We start from the raw sequence: 25,302 nt of genomic DNA, 5'->3' as shown, positions 1-25,302 counted from the left end.
CACCCGCGCGCTCCGGTCAGAGCGCATCAAGTTGGCCGAAGCGGAACAGGAAGCCTACGCCGAGGTCCTGGCGTTTGTGCGGGATCGGGGGGCGAGAGGAGCCGCGGTAGCCGGGCCCAACGTGGCCAAGGTCGAGGCCGAACTGAGCCTCATCAGGGCCCGCCGAGTATGGGAGGAGGCCTGGAAGGCTGAGCAGCGTGCACCTCACGAAGAGCGACAACGGCGGGCAGAAGAGGAGAGGGCTCTACGCCAACAGCTGCAGCAGAAAAAGCAGGAGTTGGCGGCGTTGAGGGCCGACCTACGCCGTTGCGTAGAGCGGCCCCTGCCCCGCGCCGTGCCTGCCCCTAGGCCGTTTGCCCCGGGGCAGCGAACAATGAGCCAGAGCTCCGCGGAGAGCGGCGGCACCTCCGCCTCGGCGCGCTCCCCAGCACCAGTGGCCAAGGCCTACAAGGACGCCACCGAGCCCTGCGACAAGTGGGCCGGCCCTCGAGGGGACCTCCTCCTGAGGAGCCGGTGCCGCGCTTGCGGGCTGGCCGCGGTGGCTCGTCTCAACGGCTGCCCCAACTTTTTCCAGCACGAGAAGTGGAAGAGGGAGGGGCCGGCGCCACTGGCGCGGTACGAGTACCGGGAGGAGGAGCTGGAGCGCCGGGCCACGGAGCTCCGTCAGGCGGGCGAAGACGTGCGTCCCGCCAAACCCGGGCTCTATGCCTGCAGGCCAGGGCGATCAGCTGCCGGGGCCCTTGCCGAGCCGGAGGTTTCCGACTCCGAGGCCGACTCCATCGGCGCCGTGCCTGGCGAGAGCCCCGATCCCCACCAGGAGGAAGCCCAGCAAAGTGGCGTATCCAGTGCCACCCTGCCCTCGGGCTCCGGAAACGAAGGTCAAGAATCCGGAAGTTCCGAGGGTGAAGAGGACATTGACGACGAAGGCGATGAAGAGGCCGGGGCGGCCGAAGAGGTCAAGGAAGACCCCGAATCACGAGCCACCGAGTGACCGCCGTTGTGCCTCAGTGGCCCGCGCCCGTCACCCACGCGGGATTAGCCCCCCCCCCCCCAGGCTCCGTTTTGATCAGGCACTGACGCCTTTATTTAGTTTTCAGATTGGGGGCCCCCGCGTGGGCGCGCACCGCACGCGAAGATAGTGTCCGCGGCGAGCTGCGCCATCCCTTTGCATTTCTGTTGTTTGTATTTTTTTTTGTGTACAATAAAGAGAGCGTGACGCTGGGCGTCTTCGCATTTGTTCAAATGAGAACTGACTCCTTCTTTGATTGCGTGACCCTGTCGCATGATCCTTTGTACTTTTCTTTTATTACAGGGCAGAGAGAGACAAGTGACTCGCCGGTACCCTTTCGTGCAACATCCGGCTGGGAGAGGGGAATGTAACGAGTTTAGACACTCGTTACGTCCCTCTCTGCCTGGCCCGCACTACTTTATAACTATATCGATAAGCTAGATGTTCACAGGCGGAGAGAGGTGTGCGAGGGGCTAGCGGTTGGCTATAACCGTATTCTTCAATTGGCGAGAGAGAGAGAGAGCACTATAGGGCACCCGAGAATGCGAGCGAGAGAGAGAGAGAGAGAGAGCGCGAGCACGTGTGCGCGGCAAGTGCCGGCTTGTCGCGGCCGCGAGAGAGCGAGCACCGCGGCAATGAGAGCCTGCCTTCGAGAGAATACGGACGCGCGCCTAGCTAAACGACCCGGCAGAAAGGGAAGCTACCACCGCAACCGCCGACCTTCCGTGCTCCCGCTTACGTCCGTGACTCGTGTGTGAGTGTGTGAGAGACGACGTGCCCCGAAGCCGTTCCTGGTGCGCCCGTTCGACCCCTGGACGACCGAGTGAGAGGAACGGGCCGTGAGCCACTTGCTGCGACAAGCCTCTGCTCAGCGCCGCGAGCGAGTGTGTGTGTGCGAGCAGCCCACTTCGTACTGTAAGTACCGGCTAGTTACCTTGCTTGCTCTCTCTCTATGCCACTGCAGCCGCTCTCTTTATTCCACCGCTGTACCCTGTACATTTTTCCGACGCAACCTTTATGTCCATTTTGCTCTGTATCCCTTATGACTCTGCTGGCTAGTAAACTCTCTTAACTATCAACCTCGTTCTTCATTTGACGTGCCTGGCTCTTTCCCCGATTCCTTGCGTACGCAATCAGAGCCGCGACCTACCGCCGATTACGACCGCACCGCACCGGCTACTAGGTTCGAGTCCCCGTGGCTGCAGCGGGCCGATTGCCGACTTCAAGAACGGGCACACGAGGCCCCAGGTAAGCGGTGCCGTACCCCCCTGCGACGAGCTGCCTAACGCGCAGCTCGTGTCTCTCTCCTTTGTAACGGAAAAACCTAAAACCCCGTTACAAGCTTTTGCATCCTACTTTGAAATAGAATTAGTTTTTGAAAGATACAATATCTTCCGGCTAACATACAACAAGTTGAATTGGAATAACAATTTTTCGAAATTTCGACTTTTTCAGACATGCGCTGAATGAACTGAATGGATCGTAAAAAAAATCTGTAAACATTACTTTTGAAGTACTCAGCAAGAACTTAAAAATGAGCTAAGGTAAAATCTTCTACGACATTTAGTTCCTGAGATATCAAACTTTTAAAATTTCTCTTACCTTTTCTAGGTGCGATCAAACTTTCGGACGGTAGTGTAAGTAGCGAATTTTTAAAGGTTTCAGTAGGGATTGTTGATGTTTGCATAAGAATACATCAATCTCTATCAGTAAACTATTCAACGATTAGTATTTTTATTATTTTCAATCATACTTCGTCGTCAAATTCTTGCATATTCTCGAAAATTTAATTTACAAATCTATCTCAGGCTTCGAACTTAATTTTTATAATATATTCTTCTAATATTTTTATAATACATACTATACAAACACACACACATACATGTAGCCCAAAAAACGATTTTAAGGAGATATAAAATACTCTTCAGAAGACATAAATAATCACAGCATGTCCAAACAAATTTTCATACAAACGACTTTGTTTGCGTATCTGCGCTACTGAAGTCTCAATAGAAAGTAGGTATTCACGTTTTGTGAAAATATAATATAATAATTTTTCAAATCGTAAAAGAAGCACATTTTTTAGCGATCAAATAATCTAAAGGAAATAATTATACTGTTCTTTAAACTCTAAAGGGAGAGTCGGTTTTTATAATAAAATTTGCCCGCAACTCTATTTGCTAGTTATTTCTGCAGGGATTGGGAAGGCAAAACGCTTCAACCACTGAACAACCTGCCAGGCATGTAGGGTTAGGTGGATTAACCTGCTGATAGTTTGACGGGGGTGGTTTCCAGGGGGTGAAACACCCCTCAAACATTTTTTTTTTTTAAATCCGGAAACACGTCAATTTAATTTTGCTATTTTCTCATTATCAGTGTGATTTTTAAATCACTCGAGCTGATTTACTATATTACATGTCGTAAAATAGTACAAAAAATAGTGTATATACCCCTATTAAAAAGGAGGTTGCAACTCTTCGGTAGAAATGTTATGTCCTTAAAAGCGCCTTTTTATAAGAAATTTTTTAACGTTGAGTTTACTGAAAAGTATTCATTTGATGCTGAAAAATATTAAAAAAACTGATTTTAGGGGTTGATTTTCAGGGTGTATTTCACCCCTTAAAAGCCCTTATGGGCCGATAAAAAAAACACATATCTAATTTTTTATCAAGTACCGTATTTTCCGGTGTATACGACGCATCGGTGTATAAGACGCACCCCAAAATTTGAAGGCACATCTTGAGAAAAAATGAAAATTTTGATAAAAATTTAGTTTTGAGGAAAAAAATTCGTTTAATTGTAATAAAGCACGTCTTTTTTGTGAATTAAAGTTAATTACGGGATGATAAAAAAATATTGATATCTGTTAGCCGACGATGATTAGATACATTGCCGTTGCATATCTCTTACCACGGGGAGGTCGACAATCAAAAGAGACATTTTCTATTTTTTTTGTTTTTTATTGTTTTTTTTATTTTTTTTCGATTTTTGTTGTTTTTTAAAGTTTTTTTTTGCATTTTTTAAATATTTTTTGTTGTTTTTTTGTATTTATTTTTGATTTTGTTGTGTTTTATTTATTTTTGTTGTTTTTTTGATGAAATTTTTATCTTACAGAATCTAACAAATGAGACCGAAATTGATCAAGAACCAGAAGTGCTTTTTTCTTCAAGAAGCCGCCTTGTCTTCTACACCAGACTTTATGTATCCAAATTTTCTTACCACCTTCATCCATCCATCCTTTTGGGTATACATGCACTATTACACCTATCGGTATTTTATCCTTAGGCATAGTTTTACGTTTAAAAATAATCATTGGAAGTAGCTTTACATCATCAGCACAGCAAGCAAGAACCACGGTGTAGTGGAATTGTTCATGACCACTTGCCTTTATCGTAATCGTTTTTTGTCCTTTTTTCGAAACACTTTTAGTTGACGGAACATCGAAGTTCATAGGTGTTTCATCCATATTTGCTTTCTGTCCGATTTCAAAACTCATTGCTTGTCTACGGTGAATTATATTCCGGTGAAAAGAGAGAATTTTGTCTTCGTACTATTTTGGCATTTTTTGACAAATTTTTGTTTTCATTCGTATAGCTAAACCATTGCGTTTCATGTAGCGGTGACATCATGAAGGACTTCTTTTAAAATCATTTATTTGACTTTTTAAAGCTACTTTTTGTGTATGTATGCGTATCATTTTCGTTGAGACAGCTAAGCCTTTGGAACGATTATCTTCAATCCATTGTTTAACTTCATCCTCTAATATAAGCCACTTGCTTTTTTACCACATTGCGCATGCTTTGATTTATGCATTTTAATCAAATTACTCTTCTGCGAACGCCAAAGCCTTTTTTCCTTAGTTTTTTCTCTTCGGTGGTGGGCCGAAACGATCTTCGGCAGTTCTATTGCCATGTTCTTCAGCAAATTTGATCACATTCAATTTGTAGCCCGCTGTATACGATTTTCGTTTGTTAGTTTCGCTCATATTGGAATTCAAGTCAGTCTCTTACTTCAAAAAACACTTTCAAAATTATATTGAAATAAACGATGCAACAAAAATACCGTTTTTATAAAAAATCTCGTATTAATTATCTAGTATATTATGCGACGTTTTTTGATCCCAAGTGGCATATAGGTAATAGGTATTTTTTATCATCCTCAGACATAAAGTACGTTTACTATATATTATTGAAATAATAAAGAACTTACCTATTAAATAAGTAATCACTCTGTCATTGGCTAGTTTTTAAAGATATTCATAGTTAGTGAGGGTTGTCTAATTGCTACTATTCAGGCGCACGTTTTAGTTAGGTTAGCTGATTTAGGGTGTCTTACATTCGGTGTATAAGACACAGGCTGGTTTTGGAGTCAGGTTTGACGGTAAAAAGGTGCGTCTTATACACCGGAAAATACGGTACTACAAACATATCCCAAAATCATTCAAATCGGTGAGGTCGGGTTGGGGTGGTTCCCTTGTTAGTCTACTTAAACCTAAAACCACTTGTTTATTAATAAAAAGGTCGCTCGATTATCAGAAGTCCACGACATCACGACTATCATACGCGCATTAGAGCTGATTCTTGAGGAGTGGAAAGAGAGAGAGAGAAGAGCTCATACTGTGTCAGTTGCCCCAGCTGCTATATCTTTCTTTCCAATGGGCTCGGCGTCGGGGTGATGGAGCAAACGACGATGGTTGTAATGCAGAGGCCGGTGACGAGCCGGCATACCAATTCATCGGCCAACAAAACCAAACGAAGATGTCTGCAGCAATCTGCAATGCATACTAAATGCACACTAAAGTATTCTGTGCTGCTACTAACGGTGATTTTCAGAACTGAATCTTCACGTACAATAATTATCATTCCTCATTCTTTTCTGTCTTATAAATTCTCTCTTGCCCTCTCCCACACGCCTCTTCACCTTCATGGTCTGCCGAAAGCTGTGCAGGTAATCCTCCCTAAGCCGCTAATCCGCAACCTCAAATCATATAAACCGGGTATTAGTAATGCGCTAAGACAATGATATCTATGCCCGGTTTAACGACAGCGCGCGCAGACAGCGAGAGGCTAGGGACAATGGAGAAACCGCTACTAAACGGTTTTCCCTGTTATAAAACTAACTCAATTCCTGAAACTAACGCATATTTTGATACTATTTATCTTAAACTTAAAATAAAATGGAACAAAGTTATACTATATCTGTATATAATTTCTATTTTTTAGTTATAAAACTAATCTAGATGCGAAGCAGTATGTTTGCTTGTCGACTGTAGACAAATTTTTAATAACTCCTCTCGTCTTATATTTTAATATTTATTAAAAAGATATATTGAAAAATGACAAGACCATATAAATTACAAAAAACAATTGACAAGACTCAGAATTAGAAATAATTTTTTACTTATTTACTAGTTGATTAATTTCACACAATCAATTTAATTTTATAAAATTAAAATGCAGTTTTTGGTACCCTACGAGAGATCTTAATGCGAGAATACTCTCGTACACAAGCAGCTCGCAAAAGACGGTCTTCTGCTCGGGTGGCTTAGAAGATGTCAAACGCTTAAGTTTCGTTTGACCCGCGGAGGTGGCTGGGTTCATCCGTTATCACCTAGCGATGTAGAAGATTAATATGAGACAGGTAATGCGAATAAAAAGGCCACAGATTAAATAGCCGTGTGTTACTTCATCATCTCGACCTTACAAATAACCCTACCCACCCGTCACCAACTAATCATAATGAAACTTCGCACATGGATAGAACACTAAAAAATATGGAACCCGTGTTTTTTCAGAAATTATCTTTTCAGGGGTTTAAAAAACAACCCTAAAATTTTAAAAATGCGAAAATTTCCATGCACTGAACATAAAATGAAAATTGATGTATCTATCATTCAATCCCATCTCCCATAACCCCTTCTTATCTGACCTTACCTAACTCAAATAACACTCTCTCTCTCTCTAAATACATTCCTCCAATAAAATAACGCTTTACTCCGATTCAGTTCAGTTAACTACTTTAATCTAAAACTTTCCTCATAATCATAACACTCTCGTAGTATATTAATCATACCTTTTTATCGCTTCCACGTAAACCAACGCTATTACCCTCACCTATTTACCCTCTATCGGCTAGCAAGGAGTAAAAATCACCCTAAAAAGATGATAAAAGCGGAAATCGTAATATCCTCAGCATAAAATAAAATTGTATGTATACTCATCATAGAAACTCATCCTCTTAAAGCTTTCTACATGATCCACTTAACCTAATCAAACCTCTCACCCTCATCCTAAATGTTATAAACCAACTCCTTATTCAAATACAAACAACTTAACTAATTTAAGTAAATGCTTTTACCAAACTTGCCACATTCTTACGCACTACTAATAGCTTCTATCTAATATCTAATAGTTACAAACTATTTAATAGCTCCAACAGTATCAATCTTCTCACCTTATATAAATTACCTTCTCACCTTTTAATAAATTAACTCACGCACTATATATTGCCCATCTAAGTCAACTTAACTAATCATCTTTATCTTCTCTACACTATCCAAGTCACTAAATATTTTTACCGTCATCAATACTAACCCTACGATAAACCAACGATATAATCTTCTAATCAACCCTAAATTAACTTATCTAAAGTATCTATATTATATAACGAACGGCATGTAAGTTCGTTATGTCTCTCTCTCCCCAGGAAGCCATCAAATAATAATTATCTATAATAATTAATTATCATGTAAACATGTTTAAATAATTGCAGCGTGGACGTCAGCGAACCGGTAAGTGACGCGATTATAGTTCGATTATCGATATCGACTCGCGGCGCGAACCTCGCGGAGAGGCGAGCCCTTCGAGGAGAGAGAGAGAGTAGGGACAAAAAGTAAGTCTGCTTCCGACCGGCAACGAGCAAGTAACCGGCAACGCGAGCTCGCTAATTACTCGAGAGAGCAATCAGGTTTGATAGCCACACACGTGACAACCATCGACGCTGTTCCCGAAAAGCCCAGCGAACACTCGGTGATAGAAGCAGAGAGAAAAAGCGTAAACGCAAGAAGCGATAACGCGATTAACAAATCCTTTGCAAGCGAGCGCGCCGAGAACTACTTGCGAATCTACTGTAGAGCGACTCGTCAGTTCCAGCATTGTAAGTACCAGTCTGTTAACTTGGCTTCTCTCTCTATGGCTCTCTCCTCCTGCATTGCTTAAATTGCGTATCCTTGTCGATACCTTACCGCATAGTTGCTTATTTCTTTTCTGTTTTCGTTCGGCCTACGAACAGGCTTCCGTTATACGCGTATTGTCGCTTCGTCCGATTTACAACGAGCAAGTGCGGTTGCCGTTTTCGTCTAAGTCGAGTGACCGAGACATTTCGACCGGCTAAAGAGCCGACACGAGTAAGCGATGTAGGTTTCTCGTTCGAACGGTGCGCGCCGGCTAGCCGTCGCCATTGTGCCTAACCGCTCTTACAGGGCGTGCGCGGGCAAGTTCCTCGCTGCGTAGCGTGTGCGCGGCTCGTCGGCTGCACTGAAATCTGACGCGAGGCTATCCACGCTGCTATTTGTACTGCGCGCGAACTACGCTATTCTATGCTTGTGTTGTGAATAAATGAATTCAATTCACTCCTTTGCTATGTGTCATTTTCCCTCGATTCCTAGTCGTATATGCGATTATGCGCTTTAGCTTCTCCTTGGCTGTCGCGCCTTGTCATACGAAAGCTTACGACACTCTCCGCGGGCCAAGTTTTCGACTCGAGAAGGAGGCAACTGAGCTGCTGGACCCAGGACGTTCGGTGCAGGAGTGCCGATCAGCTCTGGAGAGCTATTCATCTACTTTTCCGCGGTTACTTTTATATAGCGTGTCCCGCTCGAGCGAAGCTGAGCAGGAACCCCGTTATAATTATTAACTTTTCTATTAATTTAGTATTCTTTTGCTCTGATTATCTGATTTGATATAATTAGAAATAGAATAATACAAGCCGACAAAGAAAAAAGCTACAGATCCATCACCATAGGTTTCCGAGATATCCTAATCTAAAAATCCTAAAGTACATTTTTAGCTATATTCGAGGTTATGTAACATCGTGAATACATTTTTTTAAACAAGTCAAACCTTTATAAAGTAGCACTTTTACTCCTTAAAATTCATTTTTCAGATTTGAAATATCTTTTTTGCCCATCGAGATATATCGTTGGTTAAAATTATGTATTTTAATAGTGTTTTAAAATTATACAGTTCATTCATCATTTTATCTCAGGCGATGCACCAGACTTTGCATATGACATTGCAAGGGTATATAAGGATTTTGTGTCACTGATCACGTATCCCAGGTCGGTTAACTTCTATTACGTCGGCTTCAAGGTCATTTAAAGGTCAAATCGCGGTGAATAAAAAAAATGTAAAACAAATGAGATATATATTTATTGCATGTCTGAATCCAAATACAAGGTGGTTCATTTTAATTGAGGGGATCAATTATTTCATTCAAGACGTATGACAGCGAAAAATAGTTCAGATAAAAGTTACGGGGTTCTGAAGAGGTAAGCCATTAGCGACCTTTAACTTGACCTTGGACGATTTTTTTAAGGTCATTGGAAGGTGACTTTGTTTTTTGAGATGGGAACCCCTATTTTTGATCCGTTATTCAGATAGTGCGGGAAGTTTTACTTTTAGATAAGGTGTGATATGTAAGATCCGACCCCACAACCCTCCAGCCACAAACGCCTAACCCATAAGCCTTGTAACCTATAACTGTAAGCTATAACCGCACGAATATACCCCCCTTCCCTAATAACTCTGAAGTGGGAGTTATGCCCATGTATATGTATGCGTAAGGGGGTGGATTAAGAACATGCGTATATTTAGGGAGAGATTTGTGTACGTGTGGGGGAGATGTATGGATGTGTTGTGTGCACATGAATGTATAGATATATAAGTAAGGCCCGGAGAGAGGGGAGTTGTAAGCGTGGGGAAGGCATATGTACAAGTGAGTGCGTGTGGTAGAAGTTATGTGCATGTGTGTGTAGGAAGCTGGTTACTCCACCTACAAACACTGGTGTTACTTGTCTATGGTATATACATTTTATTTCCTTGTATTTTTGTGATAACATTCCCATTTTTGTTCAGATAAACACTTGGAAGATTTTTGACCAAGCTCAATTGAAATGTCATTTCTCTGTAGAGACCAGCAGTAGTCTGCCATTATTCTTTCGTTCCATATACCTTCATAATGCCATTCTTCCTGTTGAAAGTCTTAACGGAATTGTACTCCCCTCTCTTCGCTGAATGCTCTAACATTTTCAGGGAAATAATCTAAATGAGAAAAGAGAAAATTTTATTTCAAGCTGAGCAAGTATCACAATTTTCGAAAATTTTTCAATATTCTTCATACTATATTTTTATATTTAGCATCACAATGATTTCTCAAGAAGTTTTCAGTAATTTATTTAAAACTAATCTAAGCATTTCTTCTAAAATTCTCATAGTGGATATGAAATGATCGTCTTTCATAAGTAATCAAATATCAAGGTCTAAAAATATTCCTTTAATTTGTATCGGGTGCAGGCGACGACGTGTTGTCGTACACCGCTTTCTCCCCTTCCTCTACGCAGCTGGCCTAGCAACCGACGTCAGGCGCATTTCAAGAGTACGCCTAACGCGGTTTTGTTTTCTTTCATCGGCCAATATTGATCGACGAGCCGCGACAGGGCGACAACGACCAATAAAAGAAGAGAGCGAAGAAAGAGAGAGAGAGAGAGAGAGAGAGAGAGGGATAAGGGACCGAATCACGGTATTGGGCAATGATTCTTGGCAGACGCACGACCGATTAACGGAGTCGCGTGTCGCCGCGAAATTAGGTTAAGAAAGGGTGCGTCGAGCGTAGAGAGAAGAAAGTGTTTAGTGGCAGTGAAGGATGAGTGGTACAAAGGAACAGTCAAGGACGAGTGGTCAAGGAGTTAAGAACGAGGTGTGAGAACAGTCGAGTACAAGGAGCGAGATCAGCAGAGATCGTGAGAAGCAGAGCTTAGTATAAGGGGCAAAAAATCCAGGAGGAAGCTGCTCAACGGGAAGACGACGATACGCCTTTGAAGGAAGGTAGCCTACAAATTCCGGCTCATCGAGGAGTCGTAGCAGAACAAAGGTCAAGTGCTCTTCCAGAGTTTTCTCTCTCTCTCTTTCTCTCACACACACACATACACATACACACAGACACACACAGACGTAGTGATCGTCCTCGCCCGTTACGGGTGCCGCATTCGCCAACTATTGCTACGGTTTTCTGAGCCGGTATATATTCGCGCTGATGCCGCGGCGATATCACGCCAGGTAACGAACTAACTGATTTTCGGGCTTTCTTTGTATAGGTTAACTTGAATGTGACGAATACAGAATAAGATTGAGAATTAACGAGACTAAGCACTTTATTTTTTCTTTCTCTTACTCGTACTATAGTATCTTGTTACATGGCGTCCCTTGTGGGAAAAGACAATTGAGAGAGAAAGAAAAAGGTAAAAATCACGGTAAAGTGTTGTAATTTTGTATGTTTTGTAAAATTACGGGCAAATTCGTGTGAGAAAGTATGTGAAAGATTAGTTTATTTCCGAGTGGAAGGCTTTTGCCGGTGGAACGGCCGAATCTTAGAGTGTTTTGTGGGAGAGGACAACCGCACACATTAGTTTTGAGCGACATTCTTTTTCGGTAAATATTGTATTTGTATTCGTATATTATCACATTTCTGGTAAGTGTTTTCTTTTTGAGGCTTAAGCCAGGCGACCTTCCAACAGCTTAGAACCTAGGATAAAAAACACCGCCAGTGCTCAGTATCAGTTGAGGAGTCGAATTTCGTGCTTGTTGTCGAAACTTGGTATTTAAAAGTTGCGTGACTTTTGTGTAACATATTTTTTTGTTCGGTGCTTGGTCTTGCATTTCTCGAATAAGGACGATCTTAGCGCGCTTAATTTTTTAGCAAGTATAGATAATTGCCAACGATACTGCGGCATAATTTTGGTGGAAATACTAATGGCAATATGTATCGCGTTTAGTCATAAAACTCGCACATGATATGAGGTAAATTGCGCGAATTAGTCCTCATTTAAAGATTTCCGAAAAGTTTTACCAGCGAATGTTGCCATCGCTTCAACAGAGAGCAACTCTACCTGGAGCTTAGACAAAGAACACAGGGCGAAAAAGAGAAAATCGTCGATTACGTAGCAACCTGCCAGACGATACTTTGACGTTTCGACCCGACGGTATCGAATAGGCGATAGCTAGCGATGATCATCGAAGGTCTCCATCTAAAGTACAAGCGGTACTTGGAAACGAAAACGTTTGCGGATCTCAATGAGTTTAAAGAAGCAGGTATGGCGTTAGAAGACCGTATAGCTGGCTGAAAAAGGTAGCAGAGGCCACCAGCAGCCGACGCGATGCTGATACCAAAATTAGCTTATACGGAATCGACAAAACTTTTCGGTAAGCAAAAATCGGTGGGTATAGTGGAAGGCCTGAATGACTGGATAGAGGAAATACTCGCACTAGATCCGGTAAAGAGAACAGCGCAGCTGAAGAAGAAAGCAGGTAAAAGGGTCGAAAAGCAGGAAAGCTAAGTTAGAGCGACATCGGCCGAAAAGCAGCAGCCGCCGGCGACGAGCCAAACTGTAAACGAAGCCATTCCTTTAACAAAGGATGCAGGCTCCAGCCGCTTCGGCTGCCGCAGCAGCCCCGGCTGCTATGGTAGCTCCGAGCCTGATTTCTCAGCAGCACAACCTTAGGTCGGGCACGTACAGAGGTAAATGCGATCGTCCGTTTGTAGGTGCATGCTTCCACTGCAATCAAGTAGGGCACAAGATGACACAGTGTCTAGTAGCTGGAGTAGGGCAAAACATAGTTTGTAATAAATTGCGACAACTCAGGCATTATGCGAACAATTATCCTAGGCTTTCGACAGAGGCTAATCCAGTTTGCCAGGTTTGCGGAACCGTCATTTTCATTTTTAAGGACTATTCAAATTGCAACCAAGTAAAGCAGGGAAATCCCTTCGCGAAATCCGTCGGCCGCTCGATGACTCCTGCTTAAAATAGAACGAGTGGGCTTTAGAAGTAGAAAGCGCGCTAAAGAAGAACGTCACTTTAAACATGAAACTAAAAAGAAGGAAAAAAAAAGTTTTGCGTATGTAATTATTTTTTATTTTTCAACATAATCTCCTTGAAGGTCGATACATTTTATTAAACGGCCTTCCAGTTTTTTTAAGCCATCAGAAAAATATGATTTCTGAAAACCCTAAAAATAGGGATTTGTTTCGGCGATGACTTCTTCATTCGACGTGAATCGTTGTCCGGCAAGCCATTTTTTGAGGTTAGGAAATAAGAAAAAGTACTGGGAGCCAAATCAAGCGAATATGGTGAATGATCAATTAATTTGAACTTTAAATCGTTAATTTTTGCTATCGAAATTTCACACGTGTGAACTCGAGCATTGTCTTGAAGAAAGAAGCATTTTTTTGTGTTCAAGTGAGAACGTTTTTCTCTGATTTTGTCTTTCAGCTAACCTAATAATGACGCATAATATTGTCCAGTGATCATCTGGCCCTTTTCCAAGTAGTCGATGTAGATGATTCCATACGCATCCCAGAAAACCGTGGCCATAATCTTGCCAGCTGATTTTACTGTCTTTGCCTTCTTTGGAGCTGGTTCTCCTGCTGTAATCCATTGTTTGGACTGTTTTTTAGTTTCAGGAGTGTAGTGGTGTACCCATGTTTTATCTACAGTTACGAGACGACACTAAAAGTCTTCCGGATTACGACGTAAGCGTGCCAAAAAAGCCTTGGAGGTAACCACGCGGATTTGTTTGTTTTCAACAGTCAGCAAACGCGGCATTCACCTTGCTGATATTTTTTTCATCCCCAATTTTTCATGCAAAATTGAAATGATTGTACCCTTTGATACCCCTGTGGCCTCAACTAATTCTCGCAATTTTAATCTTCTATCACTCAACACCATATCGTGGATTTTGTTGACCATTTCGGGCGTACTCACTTCTACGGGGCGTCCTGAACGATGTTCATCTTTTGTTGCTGTACGGCCGCGTTTAAATTCATTTACCCAGTTATAAACAGTCTTAAACACAGGGGCAGAATTGCTATGAACGGCGTTCAACTCAATTGTGATTTCTTTTGGTATAAGGCTTTTCAAATGAAAATCTTTGATCACCGCTCGAAACTCTGTTTTTTCCATATTTTCAAATAAACCAATAACTTTTTGTTCAACCAACGCTCACAAAAAAAACGACATAATGAATGGAGCTGAAACTTTGTACGATATCTAGTTACTAGTATTGGTTGCCAAAAATATCATAATTTAAGCGTGACGAGAGCTATCTCTTTAATTTTGTAAAGACATACTGACTCCCCCGCGTAGCTACAGAGGAAGACGAGAACTCGGCACAAGCAGCCAGTTGTAAGTCGCCTATCGTAGAAAAGGTTGATACGAAAAGGTGATAGGGTTGCTTATGTAAAAGGCTTAGGCTTAAACACATAATTTTTGTCGAATATGAGGATTCGGACAGGGGTGAAGGAAAGCTAATAAGAACTGAGGGGGGGACTCACTTCTCAGGTTTTTCGTGTATTAAAGCATCGAAGTTTTAATTCGCGAAAATTTCCTCAGTAAGACCGAAAATTAGACCGTACAGGTAAAGGATCGCGCTATGAAACAGAATAACGCCGTGGAAAATCGTGAGCACAGAGACGCGACAATACGCGAAGGGTCGAAACCAAACGGCGCGCGGCAAGCGGCTATGTTCGACCACTCGCGTGTAGCGGTAGGTTCGCACGCCGAGGACAGTACGCCAAATAAGCTGCAAAGGGAAAGCCCGATGCAAAACAGGCCGCGTCTGAGCGTGCATTTCTAGGAAGCAGGTGTTTCGCCCACAGCGAGGCAGGCTTCAGCAAAGGCTGTAGCTGGAGAAAACAAAGACGGACCTACCGATTTCGCTAGTCGAATGCGTGACAAAACGGGCAAAGACATCACGCTTCCATCTGAGCAGGCGTCACCTCAGGCCGCGAAGATGTTTTATAGAGATGTAATTAAAGATGAAAGTCAATTTTTGGGAAGTCGTATGGTCGTCGGTACCAACGCACCGTCCGTTTCGGTGAGGAGAAAGCCTGAGCGATGCTCAGATTTAGTTAGGCCTTCCGAAAGGGAATCAGATGAAGCGTTAATTTCGTTATTTGAAAACAGATTTTTCATTAACGTGTGTATAGGTGGATAGGTCTATACAGCACTTCTAGATTCAGATACACAGGTATCGGTAATGTTTAAGTTTGCGTTTTAGAGATCGGTTCAAGCCGCCAGCAATATTCGTGCATGGTATCTCAGGCGAGAGACCACGAACATTAGGCGACGTAAAGTTTAATATTTAAATTACGAGAAAAGCAGATTGTTTGACCAACACAGCCGTGTGTACGATGAGACACGACTTGATATTAGACACGGATTTCTGGAACAAGTGGGATATCAACATCAGTTATGACTACCGCGTATGGCGCTCAGGTGACCAAGGAGATTGGTATCAATTAGCAGAAAAGGGTAACGAAGCTGAAAATGTGTTTGCCAAATGCGCCGGTCTGAGCAATTACGAACAGGCTCAACGAGAAATAGTCGTGGTGCTCGTTCGCCGGATTGTTTCAGAGCCTGGGAAATCGCCAGCGGTTACATGAGTTATCGTGCGTATCATCAATGTAGCCAATGCGCGCCCGATTAAAACTCCGACGCGCCATATGTCACATCCGATCTTAGTGCTTATGCAGGAAGAAACAATATGCCTTCAAAAGGAAGGGATAATCAAGCCGTTAAATAGCCAATGGTATAACGCACCGGTCCGTGAATTAGACGGCGGGTATAGATTTTGTTTAGACTTTCGACCGGTAAATAAGGTAACGAAGGTAGACGCGTATCCAAGGTCGAGAATAGATGCTATTCTAGAGAAGCTTCGCGGTGCGGTCTACCTGTCAAAAATAGATTTACGAACTGCATTTTGGTAAATTTCCCTATTGGAGAAAAGGAATTGGAACGGATGGCATTTGGTCTGGTGAAAGCTCCGGCCAAGTTCATGCGTTTTATGGACACGCTGTTCGGGCCAGAGTATGAGTCATATGTTTTCTGGTATTTAGACGACCTGGTGGTCGTTAGCGTGGATTTTGAACGTATCAAAGACGTACCCCAGAGACCGACGAAATTTAAAAACTGGAGAGTAGAGAATAATGTCCTCTACCGTCATGTGCACGACCACTTGCTCGATCCAGTGACCAATCGTGAGGAGTGTTGGCGCATGGTAGTGCCATTTAAATGGAGAGAACACGTCCTGAAAGATGCTCATACTGAACCGGCGTCGGAACATTTCGGCCGCGAAAAGATATATAATCGCGTGGTTACAGAATACTATTTACCGGGTATGTGGTACGATGTTAGGACATTCATGGACAAATGCGAGCAATTCCAGCGGCATAAAATGTCCAGCAAACTCCACAAGGCTTGATGGGCAAACGCGTAGTAGAGAGACCATGGGCAGTGGTAGCAACTAATGTGGTAGAGCAGCCCCATAGTAAAAACCGGTTTAAATACAAGATTGTATTTCAGGTCCTATTTAATAACTAGGTAAAACTGAAACCAATACGGTCGGCAGACGGTTCTGCTCTCACCGCCGCGTTCGTAGAGTTGATCCTTTTCCGTTGAGAAATACCCGAATATATTATTAGCGACAACACGAAGGCGTATCGGAGCAAAATCTTTCAAGATAGGCTTAACGTAGTATGGTATGGTATGGAGTAGTCGGTAGTCGGTACGGTATGGAGCATGTATTCTTTTCGGTATATCATCAACAGAGTGATTCGGTAGAGCGCATAAATCGGACGCTTAAAACAATGATCGCGATATTCGTAGATAAGTATCACCGTAGTTTGGACCGATATTGACATAAGTTTTGCCATACAATAAATACGATTACGCAGGCATCGACCAAGAAATTCCTGAATTTTGGCAGAGATCCGTACCCGATCAGGAGTCGTAGGCGTGAAGTCGAGGTAACGGCGCCAATAGTAAAAATAGATACTAAGGCGTGGGAGGATAGACTAGTGCGTCTGAATGCGTTACGTGATCTAGTGACTAAGCACATTGACGATTCAGAGGTCAAACAAAAAAGGCATTATGACAGGGGTAAGCGTCAAGTGCTCTTTCAGGTAGGCGACTTAGTTTTGCGTAAAATCCATACTCTGTCCAGCGCGGTGACAGGTAGAAACGTCAAACTTGACTAAAAGTATAACGACCGTTAGAGGTAATCTCGATAATATCGTCCGAGATTTATGAGTTAGCTTTCGACAGCAAGCATCGTACGACTTGAGTTCACGTTTCCGAGATTAATCGTTATATTCCGCCGCGGAAAGCTAATAAATCATAAGTAATGTCACTTTCTTTACAGACGCTCAGTTTTCTTTTAAGGTGTCAACGGGTTGGGTTTGCCGGAGGATGGCGCAATGAGAGAAATGTGTGCCCGAGGCTGGAACGGTTTCGGTTGTTGAGTCCATGGCTGCTGCATCGGCTCCGTCGTCTGCATCGCAGACCGTTGAGATGATGGAGGTAGACACGATGCAGAGGCACGATGCTTTGACTCCAGGCGCTGAACGGGGGCCTCTGGCCGTACCATGATCCCCTTCCATTCGTGCGGATACCTCTGGCATCGATCTTGAGACTCGTGGGAGGCATGGCACAGGGAAAACTTTTGCTGCCTCCGTTTCTCGCTTCACTGGTACCATTCGAGGGTAATCCCGAGGGCGTTTATGGATAATTTTTTTCTGATTTTTTTCTTAATTCACCAGGATTCGACCTTCAAATAACTTCAAAGCTGACGTAATAGCAGTTAGCTGACCTCGGATTCGTGATCAGCAATACAAACATCCTTATATACCCTTGCATTGTCATATGCAAAGTCTGGTGCATCGCCTTAGATAAAATGATGAACTGTATAATTTTAAGACACTACTAAAATACTTAACTTCAATCAACGACATTTCGATGAATAAAAAGATATTCCAAATTTGAAAAATAAATTGTAAGGAGTAAGAGTGTTACTCAATGAAGAGTACTACTTGATTCGTTTAAAAAAAATTATTCACGATGTTACATAACTTTCATCATTACATACATTCGCATCAATTAATAATAATTATAGTAAAAGATATTTAAGATATTTATTTATCTTTCCTGAACAATAAGTCTTTATATTAAATTTCTTGATTATATTAATTTCATATTTGAAACGACAGTTCTATTTTGAAATAACAATAGAAGCTTGTTTATTGTTTGATGAGAAAATTTACAAATTCGTGATGCCAATGAACCTAAAAAGTATTTAAAAATTTCTGCACTTTGCCTTTTCTAGTCCTGAATATAGCATCGAATCAAAAATAACTAGTGATGAACAATCTTTTATTTCTAATCTGGCAGATCTTATTAAGACACCTTCTGATTGCTTACTATTTATCGAGAGTTATGAAACTTCGTCCTCTAACTTAAAACGTAACTCCAAAGTGTAATACCTGAAGTATTGGAAGTTGGTGATGATTCGCAGGTAGATGAAGAATATGATGATCCTGATACATATGATAAAGATTTGCTATTAGAAAATAATGTAGATTCGAATTATAAGATAAAAGCGGTCACTTATTGGTGGTCAGGTAAGAAAAAAAGAAGAAGCCTTGAATCTCTGCAAAGTAAGGTTGTCAAAGTAAAACATCAAGACATACTGTATAGATAGGAAGAACAAATTGAAAAAGGAGGATCGAAATCAGAAAAACTTGTTCTTTTTCAATCAATTAACTCATTAACCCACAGTTATACGATACAATCAATTATTTCAGATGATACTAAACTACATTCTCCCTTACTAATAGTTTTCGCAAGAAACTGATGGACAATTTTGACCAATAGTTTTAAATAATATTTATAGAACCAATAATATTTTTGTTTATTCTTCTAATTCTGGAAAATTATTATCTCAAACTACCGCTAAATTGTTTGAAAAAGTGTTTTTATCTATTGCTGGTAAGAACTCTTTACTGTTGTTGGATTCTTGGTCAGGGTAAACTGAAAAAGTATTTGAAAAGACATATAAAGGAAATAAAGCTGTTTAAATTCATACTATATCAGCTAGAACGACTGATATTATTCAACTGTTAGATGTCTATTTAACCCATTTCTTCCCAAGGCGCTATTTTATAGTCGATTTGTTTTTGACCGAGGAAAACCTCAAAATAATCGAAAATGTATACTAGAAGTCACTTTTCTATTGTAAAATTTCCCGCTCTTTACGAATCTGCAGTCAGAATTAGGATATTTTTCACGGAAAATTACAAAATGGCGTCTTGAATGTTGATGAAAATTTAGTATTACATTAGAATTTTTCTTTCAGAAATTAGTTGCTGAAATTTATAGAATCAGGATGAAAATGTAGATTTACATTGAAAATGTTAGTTCTTTGATAAACCTAAGCATTACGAATTTTCCTGGAACGTTTTTCCAAGATGGCGGCCAGCAACATGTTGACAAGCGGGGAAATCTAAAATTTTCTAAATAAAAGCCGATTTAGAGAATGAATATATACTACCTATACTTTCGATGTCGCTGAATACAATGCTAGTGTCAATTTCAATTTTACAAAATGGCGGATCCAATATGGCGTCGTTAATACTAAAATGATGAGCACTAGTGAGTGGGTACTCAATTCCTATGTTTTCGATATCGCTGAATACAATGCTAATGTCCGTTTTCAATTTTACAAAATAGCGGATCTAATATGGCGTCGGTAGTACCAAAATCAGGTAATGTTGATAAAATTGCGAATCTAATTACTATATTTTTTTCTGGATTCTTTGTCCCTACAGTTGGATAAATCCTTTGTCTTCTCAAGTATTGTAAAGTGTGTATTTTATAACGGTCTTTTTCAAGATAGTTAGAGCATATTCATATTTTCTTCGGCTGCCTCTCCAATAGTCCTTTTCAGGATAATTGGCGAACTTTCCCATCTTGCGGAGGATTGAAAAGTACGTATTTCTCTAACGGTCTTTTTCAAGATAGTTGGAGCATATTCACTCTTTTTCTTCGGCAATCCAATAATCCTTTTCAGGATAATTGGCGAGATTTTCCATCTTGTGGAGGATTGAAAAGTGCGTATTTCTCTAATGGTCTTTTTCAAGATAGTTGGAGCATATTCACTCTTTTCTTCGGCTGTCTCTCCAATAGTCCTTTTCAGGATAATTGGCGAGCTTTACTATTCACCGAGTATTTTTTCAAGATAAATATTTATCAGATTCGGACTCTAAAAGAAGTTTCATAAAACTGGCAAAATCATGCCGAAACGTAAGTCGATGAGAAATGCCAGTGTTGATAGCAGTGTTGTAGAAAACAATGATCATAGTGATGAAGATGAAAATGATCATGAAGTTATGTGGGTACCCGATGATGATAATAGTGACGTAGAAGGTCTCGATAATGACGGAGAAGCTGATGGAACTTCTAGATTCACTGATGCAGTAGCCTTATCTTATGAAGAAGTGTATCAAAATTTTTCCGCGAACGAGAAAAAGTTAGAAGCCTCACATAAATACGAATGGATAGATCCACAAAGACCATACGATGTTCAACTTGAATCAGAAATATATAATTTTGAAGCAATAAAACAAAATGTACTAGGAAAGGAACCTCGAGAATTATTTGAAATGTTTTTTTGTGATAGAATGAGAGATTACATTATTGAAGCGACAACTGAAAATGGATTTGAACTAGATCCAGATCATTTAACAAATTTTTAGGTATTATCATTTTTTCCACTTCCAATATTCGTAAAAGCTATAGAGATTACTGGTCGACTGATGAAATGTGGCATTCTGATGTTGTTTCAGAAACGATGAATAGAAATTTGTTTGAAAAAATTAAGTCTAATTTGAAAACTTCGAAAAATTCGGATAAGACTGATAATGACAAAGTTTGGAAAGTTCGTGTAATTTTAAACATTTTCAGAGAAAATGTAAAACAGTTTGGATTTTTTTGCTCTTCTTTATCAATAGATGAAATGATGATTAAATTTTTCGGTCGCACGCTTCTAAAACAATTCATCAAAGACAAACCAATACGTTTTGGAATAAAATTATGGGTCCTTTGTACTTCTAATGGATTTGTTTTAGAAATAGATATCTATTGTGGAAAAAATGATTGTCAAAGTGACACGAAGTTCTCTAAATGCAGTTTAGGATCTCGGGAAGTGATGAATATGCTTCATGTTTTTCTAACATCGGTCGATAAGAATGATGTAGCTAAATATCATCTATATTTTGATAGATTTTTCACACCCCCTGATTTACTGGTACACTTGAAAAAACAAAACCTGCGTGCAACAGGTACGGTTAGAGATGATCGTGTTTTTACAAAGGAGATGTTTCCAAAAGTGTTGGATAAATCAAGTAAAAACTCGAAAACATTGATCAAAAATCCCGAACAGAAGACATTGATAGATAAACATAAACTAGATAAAAAGAAAGCTGTTAGAGGATCTTATGTTGTAAGTCATGATAAAACCAGTGGTATAAATTACATTACGGTAATGGACTCGAAACCAGTGCTCATATTATCTACAGCCGTTGGCGTTACACCTACTATTCCAATGGAACGATTCGATAAAACAGCTAAACGTAAAGTACCAATTGAATTTCCTGGAGCATTCAAGACATACAACAAATTTATGGGAAGAGTTGATCTTCATGATCAATACTGCAGTGATCTAAAAACGAATATTGGTTCAAAGAAATGGACATGGGATATTTTATGTAGATTGATCGAGTCTTCACTGACAAATGTTTTGATTTTGTACAATATGGTGAACAAAAAGAGAATGTCTAGTAAAGATTTTGCAAAAAGTGTTGCAAAGTCTTATTTAGAGCAACCGATTGAAAAGTTATCAAAGCATTTGAAACTCACAATACCTGATCGTAGACGAATGTGTATAAAGTGTACCATAAGAACAATATTTTATTGCTATGAGTGCAAAACTCATTTCTGTGATACTTGTTTCAGAGAGTATCATCATATCCACAATAAATCCACAAAATCTTCACAAAGAATATGCAAAGCTAGCAATGACTGCAAGAAACGTACGAATATTTATTGCGAACAATGTCAAGAGTATCTATGTGCAAATTGCTTTGACTCTTACCATCTTGAAAAAACAGGTACGCTTGATGAATAATTTCTTCCACTATTGCATCAATTATTTTGGAAAATACTAGAAAAAGTGCTAAAAATTCAAGACAAAATGTAGCACTTAGATTTGCGATTTTATCAACACAAACTGATTTTGGTATTACCGACGCCATATTGGATCCGCCATTTTGTAAAATTGAAATTGACACTAGCATTGTATTCAGCGACATCGAAAGTATAGGTAGTATATATTCATTCTCTAAATCGGCTTTTATTCAGAAAATTTTAAATTTCCCCGCTTGTCAATATGTTGCTGGCTGCCATCTTGGAAAAATGTTCCAGGAAAATTTGTAATGCCTAGGTTTATCAAAGAACTAACATTTTCAATGTAAATCTACATTTTAATCCTGATTCTATAAATTTCAGCAACTAATTTCTGAAAGGAAAATTCTAATGTAATACTAAATTTTCATCAACATTCAAGACGCCATTTTGTAATTTTCCGTGAAAAATATCCTAATTCTGACTGCAGATTCGTAAAGAGCGGGAAATTTTACAATAGAAAAGTGACTTCTAGTATACATTTTCGATTATTTTGAGGTTTTCCTCGGTCAAAAACAAATCGACTATAAATGGCGCCTTGGGAAGAAATGGGTTAAACCATGGAAAATATCGACAAATGCTTTTCTGATGTGGTAATATTAAACAATTTAAAAATAAATCTCTATTTGCGATATAACATTTTAAGTATTTAAATATGTATAGTAGAAATGTAGCTACGTAACAGATAAACTTGATAAATGTGAAACTACCGTTGAATACTTCTTTCAGAATATTGATACAAAATGTGTACTATGCAGCCGATTTGCGATTATTAAATGCGCTTGGTATTCAAAAAATTTATGTATACAATATTTTTTGTGATTGATGAAGACAATTCACCTCACTATTGTCATGAACTTGTAAAATGAAGGACATCCTTTGATACAATATATTTTCGTAAGAGGTAAAGTATGTTAGAGGCAAGGGGACTTACACTAATCAAGCACCATAAACGTGACAGGCAAGATGCAACCCAGTTCTAGCCTGGACATTCGGCTGATTAACGAATCGCAAAAATTAAGAGGTTTAATTAGGATGGATTTGTTAGTCGATTAATTTCTATATAGGGGAGTGGATTGGTTTCGGAGTGAGATAAATTTTTAGTGACAATGTTATTTGGGTTAAGTTGATTATGTGAGAAGCTTTGAAAGGATGAGTTTAGATGATGAGTATACATACAATTTCATTTTATGCTGAAAACATTAAGATTTCTTAGAGCTGAAAAATTTCTAAGAGATGAAAAAAACACGGGTTCGATATTTTGCAGTGTTCTATCGATGTTGAGTAGGGTTACTTGTCAGTCTCATACAAAACAGTATATTGTTATATATAATATGGAGCTTCCGCCGAAGCTCCGAACCACTAAACAATAGTACCGTGCGTGAGAGAGAGAAAGAGAGAGAGAGAGCGCGAAGGTGTAGTTACTTCCAAGCACACGTATCGCGCATCGAGGAGGGTGATTTCGCTCTGGCATAGTCAAGCACGCGACCTAGTCGATTTTACTTTCAGACGCCGGCTATGCCTGAAAGGGCTTCGTCGCACATTCCCCGTCGCAGGCCTGCTGACTGGAGGTAGATCCTAGAATTTCGTCGAATTGAGCACATGGAGAGAAATGACCGAAGTAACTCGTGTCCGTGTGCGTTGAGCGTAGCAGGACGAAAAGTTACGACAGCCTGAGGTGCGCTTGCACGAGGTCTCGTAGTTTGCTTAATCACGGTCTGGGCCCTCTCGGCAATCTTCGATTAGTCGATGTTACCGATCTCTCTCTCTTATTCCTCTACAATCTACTAATTATCTTGTTATAAAATATAATAATTATTTTTGAATTAAAAAAAAATATGACTGTGGAATTTTAAATTTCTTGGAACTATCATTCTTTCTTATGCATAAATTCTCAAAAAGTATAGATAATTTACAAAGTATCAATCTCATATTAAAATGAATATTTTATATAATTATACTTACGTGCTTGATTTTAAAAAAAAACGGTATACCAAACGTCGAATAAACATCTTTGTAAAAATGAGCAACAGGTACCAATATTTCATCATCTAGTAAGGATACTTCATCTTTTGGTACTTCTTCAATTCGATATTGTCTGGATCCATTTGTATTAAGCGTTTCTAATAGTACATCGTCTTTTGGACCTGGTTGTAATTTATTACTAATAATTTCAACTATCCTTAGTTTTCCTGAACCTAATTCGGATAACTCGATTTGTTTTTGCGCTTCTTCTAATAGGTTTAAGACAGTACCATTTTTATTTGGATAAAGTATCATTTCTTTTTCTTCTTTTAATGATGAGCCGACCCAAATACATTTGAATTGTTTTTTATTTTCAAGTTCATTAACATGAATACTAAGTTGTTGATAAAATATTTTTTTTGTTTTAGGTTTACAATTAGCCACTAATTCTTTCAAAGTACCGTCAAATGTACATTTTAGTGGATTTCCAGGTAAATCTTTGTAACTAAAAATAATAATGAATATTAAAAAAGAAACTTATATAACTAATTTTAACTATTTCATACAATATGAATATGAATATAAATAAAATTAAAACAAGAGACAGATTGTGTGAGTGTGTGTGTATATACTAGAGAATACTTTATTTTTACAAGGATTCCCCCTTACGACTTAAGGACGTCCCTTCTCAGTGATTGTCAAAGAAAACGACGTGTAACAAAAACAGCATTGGATTAGTTTAATTCGTTCGATTTTTAAAGTTATATATAAATTTTAAAGTTATATATAAATCTGATTTTAAGGATTAAAATTTTAAAAACTATACTGTTTTTCAACTTTTCAAGAATGTATACTTAAAATTGTTATTTAACAAATTACGGAATAGGACGAGATTAGATTAGATTAGTTCGTTTCTTGCCCCACTGAGGTGGAACCACGTCTGACAGTTTAGAAATGTACAAATCAAACATAACAAAAT

At 39.9% G+C, this 25,302-nt stretch overlaps 1 protein-coding gene across 1 annotated transcript in view; it reads right to left on the bottom strand.

Annotated features, from left to right (window-relative positions):
- Nucleotides 1-25,302, bottom strand: part of LOC131665443 (ubiquitin carboxyl-terminal hydrolase 7) — a 957,589-nt gene that overhangs the window by 178,638 nt on the left and 753,649 nt on the right. Inside the window, exon 16 of the mRNA XM_058937325.1 lies at nucleotides 24,324-24,828. Within this exon, the coding sequence (XP_058793308.1) occupies nucleotides 24,324-24,828 (505 nt within the window). The remainder of the gene's footprint in view (nucleotides 1-24,323; nucleotides 24,829-25,302) is intronic.

The sequence above is a fragment of the Phymastichus coffea genome, unplaced genomic scaffold (assembly GCF_024137745.1).
Source record: "Phymastichus coffea isolate CEN01 unplaced genomic scaffold, Cenicafe_Pcof_1.1 PCOF00003, whole genome shotgun sequence".
NCBI classification, from domain to species: Eukaryota; Metazoa; Arthropoda; class Insecta; order Hymenoptera; family Eulophidae; genus Phymastichus; species Phymastichus coffea.
The sequence above is the reverse complement of the archived record's forward strand: the minus strand, read 5'-3'. Positions and strand labels throughout refer to the sequence as shown.